This window comes from Podarcis raffonei, chromosome 7 (assembly GCF_027172205.1).
Source record: "Podarcis raffonei isolate rPodRaf1 chromosome 7, rPodRaf1.pri, whole genome shotgun sequence".
In the NCBI taxonomy this organism is placed as follows: Eukaryota; Metazoa; Chordata; class Lepidosauria; order Squamata; family Lacertidae; genus Podarcis; species Podarcis raffonei.
In genome coordinates, this window is record NC_070608.1 from 27839769 (window position 1) to 27857355 (window position 17587).

Here is a 17587-nt window from a genome sequence, read left to right on the forward strand (position 1 = left end):
AACCAACATGCCCTATAAAGTTGTCAGAAAAAGAATGTTCTGTGAGGGAAGGGCTATTCCGATTATCTTTTTTCTTTTTCTTTGAGTATGTATATTGGGAACACATGATGGCATTATGATAGGAACATATGAAGCTGCTGAGTCAGACAACTGGTCAATTTAGCTCAATATTGTCCAGTGCTTTTTTTTCCTAAAAAAATGTTTATTTTGACTCAAGAAAATCACCATTTTATAGTTCAAATCAGGAAAAATAAATACAGTAAATAGAGAAAATTACAAAGTTTCACAAACTATTTAGGAGTATGCATACCCCAGCGTCGCCCCAAAGAAAAAGCTTTGGTATTGTCTATGCAGATATGGGTACTGTATTTACCAACTCTGCAGCTAGAATTGTGACAAAGTTTATTCAACAGACAAATTTTATTGAATATAAAAATTAAGGTTTATCTAATTTTCAAAACTTGTTTTCAATCTCAGTTTGGTACAGTAAAGTGCACTCAAGTCCACTCACAATAAAACCACAACTAATATCCTAAAATACAAACCAACAATAAAATAGGTTTTTTTTTAAAATCCCAGCAGTCCATATTAGGAGAATGCTTTCTGGAATAAATACCAGAAAGATGTATCAGAAGAGGCCTAAACATATATTACAGTAGCATTTCACACAACCGAAGCTGAAAAGCATGTTTGATGACAAGTATGGGGTTTCTAAAGCTCTTTTCTATCATCCTTTCTATTTATCCACTAATCAGATGTTGGGAGTTAATGTTCAGCCATGAGGTTTCTAAGTACTTGCCAGGTACAAGTTTTAAAATGCAGGGTGTAGCAAAGATATATTTTTTATTTCACAATAATTGGCAGAACCCTGTACGGTCAAACCTCAGATCCCGAAAGCCCCTGGTATCTTACGTTTCAACTCCTGAACGCCAAAAACCCAGAAGTAAGGTTTTCAAACATTTTTCGGAAGCTGAATGTCCAAGGCGGCTTCCACTTGAGTGCAAGAAGCTCTTGTAGCCAATTGGAAGCTGTGCCTCGGTTGTCGGATGTTTTGGAATCCAGACAGGCTTCCGGAACGGATTATGTTAGACAACCGAGGTTTGACTGTGCAGAATGGTGCGATGAAGATATGGGAGTTTTGAAGCAATTGTTGCTGCAAATAAGGTATGGAGTAGCGAGATCCTATTGGGTGGATATTGGCAATGGCGGGATACGTTGTATTAATTTCCAAATGTCAGTTTTAATCCTGCTTGTTAACTCCAAAGTTTCAGCAGCTCCTTGTCTTTTGTTGACTTTGGACATGACGAAATTGCAACTCATTGAAACATTCACACTTTTCTTCCTCAGGCTTCACGTATTTCTACAAAGGCAAAGAATACTGGAAATTCAACAACCAGATGCTCAAAGTAGAACCTGGATACCCCAGATCCATCCTAAAAGATTTTATGGGTTGTGATGGACCAGCAGACCGGGACAAAGACCGACACAGCCCTCAGGATGACGTAGACATTGTCATCAAACTGGACAACACAGCCAGCACTGTGAAAGCCATAGCCATTGTCATTCCCTGCATCCTGGCCCTGTGCCTCCTTGTCTTGGTTTACACTGTGTTCCAGTTCAAGAGGAAAGGAACACCCCGCCACATACTGTACTGCAAACGCTCTATGCAAGAGTGGGTGTGATGTAGGGGTATGTCTCTCTCTCTCTCTCTCTCCCTCTCTCTCTCATAGGAGTTCGTGGTAACTTGAGATCAACCGAAGAGCTGTTATGCAGTTTCCTATCTAGGAGCAGGCATCTGTCCAGCCCCTCGACCAGGGCTGATCTTTAAAACCCAGGGGGCTGCCTGCACCCTGCACAGGAAGTAAGAGTTCACTCCAGTGGGAAGCTTCCATCGTACACAGTATCTGCCGTTCCTCCAGTCCTTTTGTCTTTCTTTGTCATTCGGTTCTAGCCTTTTTCCTCTCTGCACGCTCAGTACACCCAATGCAAAACTATCGGGATTTTTCCATAAAGAAGAGGAAATATTACAGCAAAAATATGGGAAAACAAGAAGCGTCTCCAGTGTCTCTGTTGGGGTTTTTTCTGTCCCCTTTGAAGCCTGCTCCCCTTTGAAAGAGTTTTGCGTGAGGTTTAAAAAACAAAAAAAAAATAATAAAAAATGTAATCAATTTTTTTTTTTTTAAAAAAAGAGAAAAGATAGAGCAACTATAACACAACAATCACAATGGAACTTTCAGGAAGTGTGAAGACCCAAAACAGCTTTGTCTCCAAAGAGGATTGCTTTCTGTCAGCTACGGATATAGTCCTATACTCCTACTCATAATTTTTGTTAAGTGGGAGACCAGGATGACACACAGGAATTCAGACTGTTTGGACAGCCATTTTCCAACAAATAAGGGGCCAAAATATCTGCAATATAGTAACAGCCTTAATGATACATTCATTTTGTGTTTTATACAGCTGTTCTGAGCTATGTCCTCAATGTTTTAACACATTTATATTCATTACTATATTCAGATAGTATCTTTTTTATTGATTGGTTTAGATTTTTTTGGTTTCCTGCCTCCTCCTCTTCTTTTTCCTTTCTTTCCCCCCCCCCGAGCTGTACCAGGCCAGCAGCCCCAGGCCTTCCACAGGTCTGTCAAGAACACTTAATGTTGAAACCATAGCAGAATGCAGCAAGCCTGTGAAGTAGATTGCAGTGAACTAAAGTGACACTTAATGTTACAGAGAAACATAATGCTAGTATTAGGTTTGTGTAATCTGTGACCCTTTGAGAACTATAGGTTTTCAGAGTTTCAAGGGCTGTGAACATTGGCAGTCTGGAAATTATAGGAACGCACAGCTTAAAAAGATTCTGGATTCTAAAACTTATTTCCTGTGATTTACAAGTTCCTTTGTAGGTGGTCCATAAACCATATCAGTTCTGCAAATCGTCTCCTTCCTTCCCTCTTAGCATCATTGACTTCTGTTTCTGCCTCTCCTCCTTTCTAGTGACTTTATGCACTCTAGTTTCCATATGGCGCGATATAGTACCATAACAAAACATGGCAGCTGAGACCAGTATGCCAGAAGTCATCATGATTGGCAGGTCACATGGCAGGTTGGTAGGTCTCTAAGTGGATTAGATACCACACAATTAGAATAACCTAAAATAAGAGAGCGTTTTAAAAAAATGATTTGCTCACTCTGTTGATGGTGATATAACAGAAGCAAACAATATTAGATAATCATTATTTTAAAACAAGACATTGCAGCAGACAGAATACAAGTGGCTGCAAGTATAGCTGGTCTTTGGTTTCTCAAGATGTGCTATGCCAAGCCATTGCAGGAGTCCTCCCACATCTCTGTTGCTTCTTTTATCCAGTCTTCATTGCTCCATGCAATGGTAGCCACCAGTAACAAGGACCTGACATCCATTTATGCTATTGATAGTGTATATCCTAAATATTTTGTTTTCATTGCCACCACACACCAACAAACATGGCAATGTTTGCAATGTGTGACACCAATGTGTTGCCATGCAGATTCCCTTTCATTTTGCTACAGTGCTTTTACATGGGTATGGGCAGTGTAACAGCGAACCACAGTGGCTGAGACTGAAAAGCTAGAAGCGAGTAAGTCTCGAGACAGACAGCTGCGGTTTTTAGCAAGATGAAGGAAGTATGATAGAGGCAACGTTGGCTATGGGATGTATCTCTGTTCATTGTTTTTGCAGTCTCTGTAGTGCTGCAAAACCCATTGATTAGAAATGACAGCGGGGAAAAGAGAAATCACTTTCGACATCCCAAGAAACAATGCTCCTGTCATATCACCTTCAACTCTCATAAAAGCTTTTGTCTTTCTCCAGTCTGAGAGCAACAGGAGCATGGGATTGATGATGGAACCAGGTGGAACTCGCTTGTCCAACAACTAGCGTAGCGCTTGAGTTTGTGTTCTGCTTAACTCTTGTGTTTTTAAACTGTATTGCAGGATTATTCTGTTTGCCTTGCATCATGTAGATATGCAGGTGCAGATAACAGTTCCAATGGAAACCAGAGAGCAAGGACTCTGGCGTTTCATGGTGCTGCCCCTCCCATTGCAAAGTGTTGCCAATCGGGCGTTTGCCTTAGTTCCCAAAGGGTCACAAGTCCTCTGGCATTTAGCTGTGCATTAAATCACTGACAGAACCAAGGGAGCACCAAAGCATTGCGTCATCATGTGTAATATTTGTGCTAACAGCAGTATTGTCATTTTCATGTGACCTGCAGGGCAGGTTATGTATCAATATTTTTTCCTAGAGAAAAGTCAGCAACTGACAGACCTCTTTTTATTGATTTTAGGAACTGCTTCTTGCAGTGACAGGCTTTTTACAGTCACTAGGCTGTGAACTTATTAAAGGTGTTCAGAAAGGATGCACCCCACATGTCAGATACCTGGCTTTTTATGAAAGCTGGGATTCCAGGGGAGTAGCTTTTGAAACAATGAACAGCTTGCCTTGAACTTTATTGATCTGTTGATTGTCATTACTGAGTTAAACATAGTCTTCTGTGGAAAAGAAAAGAAAAAAAAAACCTTTGCTGTCTGAATTTCCTTACAGTGTACTGTTTGATGTCTTTGCTCTTTGACCTTTAACTTGCAAACCGGCACAAACTCAGTGGGAAATCTGGTGTGGCTGATCTAATTTGGATTGGGACTAGGCTTTTACAACAAAAAGAGTCCTATCTATACATTGTCCAAACATTCACTTATTTTAGAGAAGGGAAATGGCTGTAATACATGGAGGAGCCCCCATCCCCAAGACTGGTGGAAACCAACAGGTAGCACCTGGCAGCGTTCTTGCTCAGCTCCCATGTATTTCACTGGGCAGTTGGTACAGGAAAATTTCCCTATGGAATGTGCCCAGTATTTGTAGCAGATAGTACCTAGATGGAACAGTTGCTATGTATACATGCACACTCTAAAAATGAACTGCAGTGGAAATGAATTTCTGTTTAATTTTGGTTCAATTTTCTGTATAAAACCAGTCCTTTCTGCAAATGACTCATTATAGATGATGACATTCTAAAACACACTAAAATACTTGAAAATGGCCACCATTGGCTTTTACGTCAAAGTTTTTTATACTAGACTCAAGACCGTTTGTTAGTGATTTCCTAATCCACCTTACTGAATCATTTTTTAGAGAGTGTAAGTATATATACACATTATTTTTTGGTAACAAATAGCTCGACTGCCTTGAATTTATATTTATATTGAGCATAGCATGAAGATTAGTATGCCTTTTTATTCAATTGAACATGATTTGGGGTTTTGCTTTGTTTTGAATTGAGGGTCTGTTTTATAATCATGTGAGGCATCCTATACAGCATTGCAAGGTATTGTTTTTCTCCGAGCATATATAGAAGTGTGGCTGGATAACAAAAATAAGGAGAAATGGGTTGCTTTGTAGCACATATGCAATGCCAATAGCATTTTGGAGAGTCTTAGAGGTGCTGTGTGCAGTATCCTAAAGGCTGAGCCACTATGCAACCATTGCATTTCACCAGTATATCCATTTTAGTTGTTGGTACAGGAGTACCTTGGTTGACCACATCTGCAAACATAGAGCAATCTGTGAAGTCCTCTGCTCCACCTTGCTTTCTAAACATACCTATTAGCTGGCAAAACCATGAAATGGTTCCTATTTTGCCTCAGGCAGAAATCTAGAAATCATGGTCTGTTATAGGCAAAAAAAAGAACCTGTCCCTTTGTCCTGGTGTTGACCCTGGGATAACTGAAGCTAAGATGAGCTTAATTCAGATGTTTTAGTTTTGCTGTTGTTTTACTGTAGGCAATAGATTTTTATGTTACTGTAGCCCTGTTCAGTCATTCAAAGAATGTGTGAGGGCATAAAGTGTGTAGAAGGGCTGTGGGCCAACTTCACCCCCAATATCTTCATCTGCCTCATCCCTGCAGTCTAAAGGAGGGGGCAGGTTAGGTGCATTTGGCTGGACAAGATTAGAAGCCTTGCCGTGATCAGGAGCCCTGCCTGCAATACCAGGTTCCTGATTCCAGGAGGCATCTGAGCACCTTTAGCTAAACACACTTAGAAGACCTTCTAGATCTTCCCTCTCATTCCTGGGAAGGCCAGGAATGGAGCCAGCAGGGACTTTGGGATAGGAACAGAGCACACAGCCGTGCACTCTCTACACACTTCCTACTCACATTTGTTCTTTAAATACTTGGAAGTGCTTAGAAGAATCCAAAATTTGGTGAGTGTTGGCATTCCCATGTAAACACTGGAGATCCTAAACAATTGTTGTGACTGTCTTAAAACCTCAAGATTCCCTAGTGACTGTTGATAGCTGCCTGAATGTGATCGGCAGCTCTCACTTATATGTGTCTGAAAAGTGGAAGGACATTCACGGAATCGGTGCATGAATATCATTGTTCACTACATTTTGGATCTTCACTGTAGCCTATACGTTACATGAGTACAGTGCTTCAATTTATTTCTGTTCCCTCATTCACTTGAACATTTTGCTCTACTTTCAAAATCGATCTCATGGAAGCATAGAATTTCAGTACAGTGATTTCCTGGAAAGCAATGAAGAAGCTGAGCATGTTGCTGGTTGCTCTTTTTATAAGGTAATACAAATGTTTATATTTGGAGGATTTAACGTACAGTAATTATTATGCAGGAAGGTAAGTGTGATAATGTGCTGTGCTTGATATAAGGTACATCATGGTTATGTGAATGCTTAATAAGTCGATATATTTAAAAGTGCATTATATATTATATACAGAGAGAAGGTGAATTGAAAAAAAGTTTGGGCATGATTTTGCCATGCAGGTCAAAGTTGTATTAGCTTTTCTATTACAAATTTCTATTTTATGAAGCAATCATTTGATAGTTTCCCCCAGGATCTTGTACCCTATGTGTTCAAGCTAATTTTAGAAATTTGTGTGTCTTCACTTAAAAAGTTCAAAAATAAGAATGTGAATTTACCAGTTTAGATGTTGAATTCCAACAAGATTTTTTTTAAGTCACAATGCGGGGGGAAACTGATAATTGATTAGCATTTTGTCTGAAGTCCATCCAACCCTTTTAAAAGGCTGCTTTCTCGCTCATCTATTGGTGAGAACCTTAACATGATCTCTAATTTTAGCATGAAAAAACAGCATTGAATTTTGAATAAATGGGTCTGCCCAATTTTAGCATGAAAAAACAGCATTGAATTTTGAATAAATGGCATCTGTTTTCAATAAAAACCAGAAAGAGTCCCGTGGCTCCTCAAAAGCAAACAAATTTGTTGTAGCAAGAGCATTCTGTAGGCAAGAGCCTACTTCATCAGATGCATGAAGTGGACAGTGAAAGCATGAGTTTCATATCTATAATACATGGGATCAGTGGAGAGAAGCTGTTTTGAATAAGGCATCTGTAGTCATATTGTCACAGTCCACAATGTGGATCAGTGCAATGCAAAAATATAGATGTCATCAATCTATTGCAGTTTATCATTATGGTGTGTTGTGTAAATGGATAAGTAGCACAATATTATTTGCCATAAACCAGGAAAAAAAATCTTTCTGGGTTAAACATTTATGGGGGAGGGGGGAATGAAATTTAAGTAAATACTTTTGTAGGTGATTACTTGGTATGCTGAATTGGAAGGAATATGATCTTGCTCCAAAGGAGCCCTTTCTAAGTCTCCCTGACTTAAACATAATATGCATTTTATAACTTCTTGGTGGTGTTTTTGAGGCAGGATATGGTTTTAAGAAGCATAAAAATGCAGCTAAACATAGAACAAAAGTGTATGAAAACACTAAACAATGCAATTCAGTTTAGTAATGAGATTCTCTTGTCTAACTTGGTTACTGAGATGATTAACAGACCACTCACAATGGTGTTGTCTCACTCACCTACATGTGATCTGTGAACCTATGTAATATATATTTCTCTTATCTATTCAATCCATTATTGCGCAGCCCATTTCCATACTTCTTTATTGTACATGCTTATTTAGAAATCTCATTTATTCAATGCAGCTTACTCCCAAGTAAATGTACAGAGGAGTAAGACCTTAGTAACATCAAGCCCAATGTTAGGCAAAAGATTCTTGCATTGCAGGGCATTGGACTAAATGATTCTCATGGTCCCGCTACAATTCTGTTATTCAATATCTGATTTGGGGAAGCATATCCCTGCAACTATTCCACTGGTGAACATTTTAGTGTCCTGCATTTGGACGCTGGCCCTGCTAGTTCATGTTGGGTTGTGTGCTCATTTTATAATGAATACCTCTGCTTGTTTCCTGGTGCCACCATGCTGATCTGAATAAAATGCCAGCTTCAATATCTAACAAAGCACAGGATCCTATTCTGGCTTGTTGGTAAGAACTCAGAAAATGGAAACCCTCGAGTGAGGTCTAAGTACTCGTCATCTTGCAGATAGATGCTTGAACTGCATATATTGGAAGAAAAAAACGAGGTTGCCTGTTTATTTGAAAGGTTTGCTTGTAGCCTCCAATGTGTAACAGGTGCCTGTGGCTTTAGAAGATAACACAGCTGGCCAAACAATGCAGATTCTATAATCTGCTGCCCTCTTGTAAAACCAGTTGGTATACAGGTCAGCCAAACAGTAAGTGCAGCCAGAATAACAAGATGGGACCGATTGCCACCCAGCATTGTCTGATATAGCAAGTCAAATCTCTCTTACAAGACATGCCACTCCTGTTTGCCTTAGTTGTTTGTTTGTTTGTTTGTTTGTTTGTTTGTTTAGTTCTGGGGAAATAAAGACGTTGGGTGGTGTATTCAACAAGAAGGGGGAGACATCTACTTTTTCTTTTCTTTTCAACCCTTAGGCCTTATGTTTCTTACATGTCATATTGCACAGATGAAGGACTAGTGGACCCGTATAAATAAAGTGCCGATTAGTTAGGTATTAACACGGAGGCCGAAAATGAGAGCAAAACGGATACGGTTCATGTTCCCTTTTACACAAGCTTAAGGCAGGGACTTTAGAAGTGTGTGCAGTATTCCTACCCCTAAAACAGTTGTTGAAAGTGCCTCAGTTAAGAACAACACAGTGCAGGCCTAAAAAAAAATCTCTGTTGTCAAGGAGAAGCCTGTATCCATGCCACTTTATCCAACCTGGTGCCCTCCAAATGTTTTGGATTATATCATCCATCAGCCCAAGCAAGCACAACCATGCAGGCTAGGAATGATGGGGGTTGCAGTTCAAAACATCTCAAGGGCATCAGTTTAGCAAGGGCTTCATTAATACATAATCTTTGGACTGTGCCAGTATGCATATAAGCTATTGCTACAAAATGATCATGTGCAAAACCCAGCAGGAAGCCAGGGCAACGGCAGTGTCATTATCATTTGAAATAACCCCATACGTGACTTTATTGTGGCAATTCTACCAACTACTGAACATACAAAGGAAATGGACCCGCTTCTCAGTAAGGCTCGTTGATTGTCATGGTAACCAATGACATGTATGCCACTAGGTTTCAAGTAACTGTATTCACGTGTCCCGTTTGTAAAGCCTGTGGCCATGCTATTTTATTGCTGACATGGCCATGATTTCATTAATGAACCACATAACACACACACACACACACACACACACACACACACACACACACCAACCTAATGTGTAAAGGGTGCCTGAAATAAATGAATAGCCAACTAAAAGCATAATAGCTCAAGGAAGTGCTTGTGAAGCAGTCCAACACAGTTGTGATGGAAGAGGGCCTGTCCCCGTAATGAAATTATGGTCAGGAGGTTTGCAAAACAGATTCACATCTGTTTTAAGAGCTGCTAAGGAGGCTTTTCTTAAAGCTGTGTTCTTCAACCTTGGTTCCCCAGACGTTCAACTGAAACCCTCACTATAGCTAATGGTCAGGGGTGGTGGGACCTGCAGTCCAAGGTTTGGAGATCCAGGGTTGAAGAAAACTGTCTTAAAGTACCTTCTACATGTGTCTTGTCAATGTGGATCAGATGCTTGTCTATTACGACATCTCACAGAAGTATAGTTGGTGCTGGTTCTGTTATTCTCTTGGCACCTGGTCAAAACTTACATGTTGGGACTGGTGTTTTAGCTGTTTAGTCCTATTGTGGTTTTACTTTCTCTTACAAAGCTGTTTAGATTGAGTTTTATGCTTTTATCTATGGCAGTATGACCATTATTGGTCATATTTTATTCACTGCCCTGATACCTGATTGTTGTTTTTTGGGCGGAGGGAGAGGTAAAGATCTTTTAGTAAATAAACAAATGTGCCATTGTTATAGTGCCAGACCAAGTAATTATCCCGCTTGAAGCTGATCACCAAATGGCAACCTATTCACTAACACTTCTAGGGCCAGCACTTTAAAAATTCTGTACCATTTCGAACATCAATTCCTGTCCTCATCTATCCTCTAAGTCCTGCTGTTTGAAACAGCCTGTACCACCATGCTGTATAGCACGGCCAGTCCTGTGTTGTTGACAAGGCATGGCAAGAAGATAAAGCGGCTTTCACAGGAACCCTGGCACTTTAATCTTCATAGAAAAGTGCCGCTGCTGTCCACCAATAGCACCTCAAGCGCTTTCTCTAAAAAGCTAAATAGGACTGAGAAGTCAGCTTTGGCAGAAAAGTGTCCCAAGCTTTCTAAGTTGTTATAGTCTCATGAAAGTTATCAAATAAAAATAAACATTTCTATGCTAAAATATTTATGTGGTTAAGGATATGGAAAACATCACACTCAATTTTTTTGTAAGCCGCTTTGAAGTAGTTAAAAAACCAAAAACCATCAGCAGTATATAATTTTTAATGAAATAAATAAATAAATTCCCGAGATGTGCATGTGCTCTTCATTATACTTGTTTTCTATGTGAAACAGCGAGCTTCCAGCAGGGCAAAATGAACAATGTCAATCCAAGCGTATTGTATAGGCTTTGGAAAGTCGTCCAGTGGACCAATCTATAAACCAGCTGAAATATACTGGGATATGATAATTAAGTCAACAGGTCTGAATCAACTGCAAACAAAGGCCTCCGTTCCTTCATAAAATGGGCATTTTGCTTTTCTTCGAGCAATGTTTTTGGCCACCTAATAAAGATATTCAACTCGCCCCAAATAAAATTCTTCTTTGTGTGTGTATCTGCTTTGTCAGCTGTTGCTGCGCAGATTTGGTATACTCTCACTATTTGACTGGCATCTTTGTGCTTTCCATTTAGATTGGATTAACATCGAACCCCCCCCCCCCAACATGGTGAGACATATCTTTGACTTTTAATTTCATTCAGCCATTGACTTGCACCCCAACAAGAGAAAAATAAATAGCACCACCAGAAACCATTCCCTTCAATTAGAGTGTTTAAAGACAGCAGCTTGGTGATTTTCCCCTGCCTCCAAAGTGATGTAAAAGGCAGTCAAGTTGGCTTGGTGTTATTTTATGTGGGCCAATGCTGGGATGACAGCATTACATAGGCTTGGGTTTCAACAAAATTAGCATTCATTTGCACAGGTGCCTTTCAGTTTTATTATTAAAAATGCTTGTTGTTGAGCCTTTCCTTTTGCTGTCCAAATGTTTGCTGCTTTGTAGAATTCCCTGTGGACAGTGTTTGTGTGCCTCCATCGCACAGCTCTGATCACCCATCGTAATCACTTCGGCCTAATAAGAACTGAGTCTGGGATGCCCCTGTTCCTTTCCCCGCAGATAAGAGTCCTGAGATGGTGAGATACTCTCTCTGTGCCCTCTGTTAGTTTATCCTTATAGCTGCCAGCCTCTGCAGCTAAATAATTCCTCTCCAGAGCCCGTACTGTTTATCTGAGCCCTGGAAGTTTTGTAGATTTGCAGGAAGAGCTGCAGATCTATAGATATTGGCAGTTTATTCTGTGGAATATGTGTACAGGAGCTATTTACAGGTGACCTATTTATTTCTTGTCATGGCTGAAGCATGATGGTAACTTTTTTGTCATTTACATGACATGGCAGTTCAAGATTTCAGGGGATATGGGCATATTTTAGTATATGATTCAGAAAAGTGTTGTTGTTACCCATTCTCCTAAATTAAATGCTGGTTTACTGCCAGTCTGTTTGCTTACAATAAAAATTTAGTTGTTTCCACAGCATTATTCATATTTATTCAATGTCACTTGCCTTTTGCTGGAAATGATCTAGGAAACGATTTATATTCTGACCCTTGGCTGCCTTCCTGTATTTCAGCATCCGCTGTTCCCAGTGCATGATGAGAAACCAATTTTTCTCCCACATCTGACCCTTTATATTTCTGCAACTGGTCTTTGGACAGATGTATGGTTGATTTCCTCCACCTCTATAGACCTAATCAAATCGTACAAGCAAATGTGTGCACCAAAAGACCAATGGCAATTTAAATGAAGTAAAATCCACATTGAGAGGGGGAGAATTGGAGCAACAACAAAAAAACAATGAGAAGGGATAATCCCTTCCATACTGTTTCTCCATTCTATACTATGCCCCTAAATTGCTTTTCTCTGCAGAGTTCCAAATGTGTGTTTGACTTCCTAAATTGGGAGTCTACAGGGAGATAAGAATCAGCAGGCAGGGGATTCCCAGTTGGTTTTGTGCTTCAGATAACCTCCAAAGTGGACTTTCTCTCCTATTAAAATAAATAGCTCCCAAGATTTTGTTACACATGTTGTCAGAAAATATTTAGTCAGGGTATTAGGCACAAGATGCTATCAAGAGACTTGAAGACCAATGAGAATTTTCTTTGTAACTCCAGTAAGATGTGGATTACATGCCCTGTGGAATTTAGCACATAGGGTTGTGCATGCTATGATTAAAATGTGTTAGCACAGGGGAGCAGAAGTGTGTTCTGATATGTTCTGCTTATTATAAAATCAATGTATTAACTCCCCCTTTTTTGGTTAAAAATCCTTTTCTTGACTCTACACATACAAGGTCTACTCTTAAATTAAACCACATCTGGTTTTGAGTTACATGCCTTTAACCAGAAAACATCTGAAAATGTCTTTTAGGTAGCCCTAAAAACAAGCCAGAATGGAAACTGCCTATTATGCCTAAATGCTTTATCAGAACTAACTCCTTTATACAGGTAGTTGTTGCTATGGTGGTCACACTGTATGAGATCCATCAAAACAGCAAGCTCTATACACCTGTGTTAAGGTATTCGGTCTTACTTTCCCCCGCTTGTGCACATACATATTCTATGCCAGAGTTTGGTTCACAGTGCTGCATGTAAGCAAAGAGACAGTGACAGCATTTTCCCATTTTCAGAGAGCTGATTTCTTTTACATTACTTTAATTTTATGTTACTGTACGACTCCCACAACATTCTTTGCATTAATAATATTTTTTAATAAATACCATTTTTTTCTCTTTCAAGTAGTTTCTATGGACAAACACAAAGCTTGTTTGTGTGCAAAACCAAGGCTGACTAAATGGTGCTAAAGTGTATATTGACTGTCAGATATAATCAGGCAAAAATTTGTGGTGCTTAGACAGATTTTTTTTCATTGTTTCTTTAATTTCTTGATCAATGCATTTAACAGTGTTTTATTATACACACATTCTTTTATTAGTAAATGAAGGCCTCATAGTGCACTATTAAATAAAAAAAAATGGGTTAACTAATCTATGTACCAGCTCACCAAGCTATTATCGTTTAACTCCTTATAATATTGCATAATTAAAGGTCAAGGGGTCATGATATTAATCTCATTGCTGTTCACTCATTACATGACTGAACATTTTTGAACAAAATACTTATGTTTACAATAGTATAATAACCCTTTGACTGCTGCGGCAACCTTTAACCACGAAATTAAAACGTCACATGCTAGAATTGTCTTTTTGGTTCTTGTCCTGGCAATCAAAGAGTTAAGGGCTGTGCAGTGATTTGTTTTCTATTTATTAATTTCTATTTATTTTTTTGTTTTCATTTGAGGAGGGGGGTCCGGGGTGGGGCAGTTCTCGTCTGCTGTAAGTGTCTTAACCAAGGGAAGGGTTAAAAATTGCTTTTTTTATACTATCTTATGTACTTACCATCATTTCATTGTGTTGTAATTAAAAAAACAAAACCTGTCAATAAATAAGAAAGCAGAAGCAGCGTTTCTTAAATCTGTCGTGGTTTCATTTAGATTGTTGTCCGATTTGAACAGCAGGAAGCGAGCACCTTCTGCGTTTATCTGCTTCATACTTATGGCATGTGGTGGAGGGGATACATATGTAGTGGGTGGAGAAACCTGCCCACCGGAGATCATGGTGCTGCTGATGAAAGGGATGAAACGTTTCAAATGCTATTTGTCTCAAAATTGTTCTTCAGCCAACCTGGTGCGCTTCATTCAGATGTTTTGGACTACAACTCCCACAATGACCACACAGCCCCCTGGACCCTATGTGGCACCATTAGCACAGGCTTGGCTTCACCATCCCCAAGTGGAATGCCTGGAGGCCTCCACCTACCTCAGCCAGTTGCCCAATCCTGTCTGGGGAGGCGTTGCAAAGTTGATCAGGCCAGGTGGGGGAGGGACCACCCTGCCCACACAATAAGGGGAGGATCTTACCTGGGAATCGTCAGTTGGCTCCAGAGCTTCTCCCACCCTACCCACCCTCAGTTAAGTCTTCTTTTGCAGGTTAACCTTTTCTCCACAGGTACGCGGGTGCTGCTACGTCAAGGTCACTGTTGAAGGGCCGGAAAGGAATTCTCCTGCATTGGCAGGTTTGCCTTTCCTGTAGCAAACATCACAACTTGGGCGGTATTAGGCCTTGGGCGGAATCCTTTAGTCTATCTTCCCTAAATGGGGGTGGGCGTATAGCAGTGACCCACATCCCCCTTTCTCTTTGCGGCGGCGATACCAGAGTTCCCCGTTAAAGGGGTTGTTTGAGGGGAGGCTTTGGCCGTACGCCTAGAGGTCATCATTGCTCTCCCCCGCAATGGCGGCGTAATGGGGGCGGGCTCTCTCTGCTTGAACATATGTTCTCCAGAGCCAGCCCATCCTCCTCACACACTGGAAAGCCCTGATGTTCCCCAGATCCGTGGCGGGGGACTGGGAGGGATAAACGCCCAATGCCTGAGCCAAGGTCTACCCACATCTGAAACATAATAAAGTTGTGGCCAATTTTAATCCCATAGCATGTTGTCTTAAGTCGTTATTCCACATGGGGGCTGCCCAGGGTTTGGGGGACTCCACCTGTCCACGCAAACAGCTGGTTTGGCCTGAAAGTCCTAAACCAAGTTGTTGAAGGCTGTTCCACAGCATGGGACAATAAATGCATTGCACTCAACACAGGTATATGGGAAGACACCCCCCCCCATTGTCTCGCTATAAGCTAAAGCTGTCATGAAAATGTTAAGGGCCACCAGCAGAGCCTGTAAAAAAACATCTTCCTACATGCTGTTGGCTGCTTAGATTAGGAGGTTTTATTAGACAAACACATGGAATGCACAGCTTCTTTCCCCCCATGGCTCAGGGGAATAATTGAGCTGGACCAATGGAGTCCCTGGAGCCTTGAAAATTGCCAGCTGTGAGTGCTAGCCTTGCTGTGTTAGAGCTGAGATTTGTGTGGAGGACAACAAACAGAAGGGTTTAAACCAATTTATTGTAACACAAGCAACATTACTAGTTCATTTAGAGCTCTTTAGGCAGAAATGAGGTTTTTCTCATAGAGTTATTTAAATAAAAAATTGTAATTGATGAGGGAATCTCGAATTGAACTCAGTTGAGTTTGCTTTTCAGATAGTTGGAGGACTGAACTACATAGATGGCCTTCTGACTTTTCAAATGCTATTGGTGGGAGGCTAGAGATGTGCTAAAGTTTCAGTAAAACACAAAGAGAGAGAAATCACTTCTGCCACTCCAGCTACACTTCCCGAATGGTGCCCCCATGCGTATAAACTGGAAGTCAGAAGAAAATAACTACCTGAAGGATCAAATTATGAATAGCATATTTGCATGACTTCATGGATGCCCTTTGTTTATCTTTATAGAGCACTTCCACTTCTAGAATTCACATAAGAGTTACAGGACAATTTTTACAGGAAGTGTAAAAGCAGATAAACTGAATGAAGGAAACGTATGACATGACTAGTGCCCAAATGTGGGGTCAGTGGTTAGCTTCTCTGTGAATGTAAAACAGTGTTGACCTCTGGCCTGTGAATCTATTTTTGATAGTGCATGTCTGCCCTTTTACTCAACTTTGAGTAAAACACAAACACAAACTATGCACTTTTCAACTCTTTGCATGATATTTGGAATTTGGGACACTGGCCTCAAGCTACTACTGACACAATTGGCCTAAGGCTCTCTTGAACTGCTAGACAGAAAGGCAACTTTCCCAAAATAGCCTCCTTGAGAAAGGGTATTAGAAAGTGTGTGTGTGTGTGTGTAAAATGTGTTTTATTTGACATAGATGTTTCAGTTTATTTTTTGCTTTCCTCAATATTTTCCTAATTTTAGGTGCTAGCACAGGAAAAACCTTATCCCACATCTCATCAATCTCTACACTTAGAGCAGGACAACTTGGAAACAAATCATTAGAATAATTATGGACAAGTGTTGAAGACCCCTTTATAGCTTAGACATTACCTCTTGAAGGCACATCATGGATAATTGCATACACTCCTACCATGCAAATGCAAATACTGTAGCTATTGCTCATAGGGGAGTTGTTCTAGCGACTTGATAATTTGGGTTGTCCTTTTCTGAAACTTTTCTACAACAATCTTTTTGATGCAAGAAAACCAGAACTGCACACAGTATTCCGACTCTGAATGCACTGTAGATTTTATAATGGCCTTACAATATCGGCAATTTTATTTTCAATCCCTTTCCTAATGATCCCTTACATGTGATGTAACCTTTTCACAGCTGTCACACACTTCATTGGCATCTTCATCAAGCTGTTCACTATGACTCCAAGCTCTCATTTATGGCTTTCTTGATTTGTGAAGAGCAGGCTAATATGGTCATCGGCAATGCTTCTTCCAGACATCTCTCTCTACTGTTTAATCAACCCAGAGTGCCCTGGCGATAAGTTATCTGTTTTCTGTGCATAAAGGACTAGACTTAAAACACAAGAAAAGTTGTGCTGAAAGGTCCATCTAGTCTAGCATCCTATTCTAACAATGACCATCCAGGGGCTTCCAAGGAGCTGACGGAATATGAAAACAACAGTCTTTCCCCACTGAATCTCTCACACACGGTTACTCATACTGGCTGTGAACCCAGAGGTTCTACAGTCATCTTGCCTAATAGCCTGTCTTCCATGAATCCCCTTTCTGCATCACATATCCTGGCAGCAAATGACAGGCTTTAATTAAGTACTGTGGGAAGGAAATCCATGTTAGCCGTGCATCTGAATTATCCAACTCTGTTGCATGACCTGGATATATATCTTGAATCTTGATGAGGATGGAAATAAAAAGGTCATGATTATAGCAGGGTTTGGGGCCCAAGAGGACACTAAGCTTGCTTAAAAGTACGCAGAGAGCTGTTTAAGGCAATGGGTTGATGAGTTCAAAACTTAGAATTCACAGAAATCTGTACTTGAAGCAAAATGTAAGCATTACACCATAATGAACAAATTATTCACGAAGAATTTTTCCTCTGACTCCAACGAGGAA

At 40.3% G+C, this 17587-nt stretch overlaps 1 protein-coding gene across 3 annotated transcripts in view; it reads left to right on the forward strand.

Annotated features, from left to right (window-relative positions):
• MMP16 (matrix metallopeptidase 16) overlaps positions 1–2176 on the forward strand; it is a 172614-nt gene extending 170438 nt beyond the window's left edge. For all 3 annotated transcript variants that reach the window (XM_053395711.1, XM_053395712.1, XM_053395713.1), the window contains one exon: positions 1348–2176. In XM_053395711.1, the coding sequence (XP_053251686.1) occupies positions 1348–1682 (335 nt within the window). In that variant the 3' untranslated portion in view covers positions 1683–2176. The remainder of the gene's footprint in view (positions 1–1347) is intronic.
• The last annotated feature ends 15411 nt before the right edge of the window (positions 2177–17587 follow it).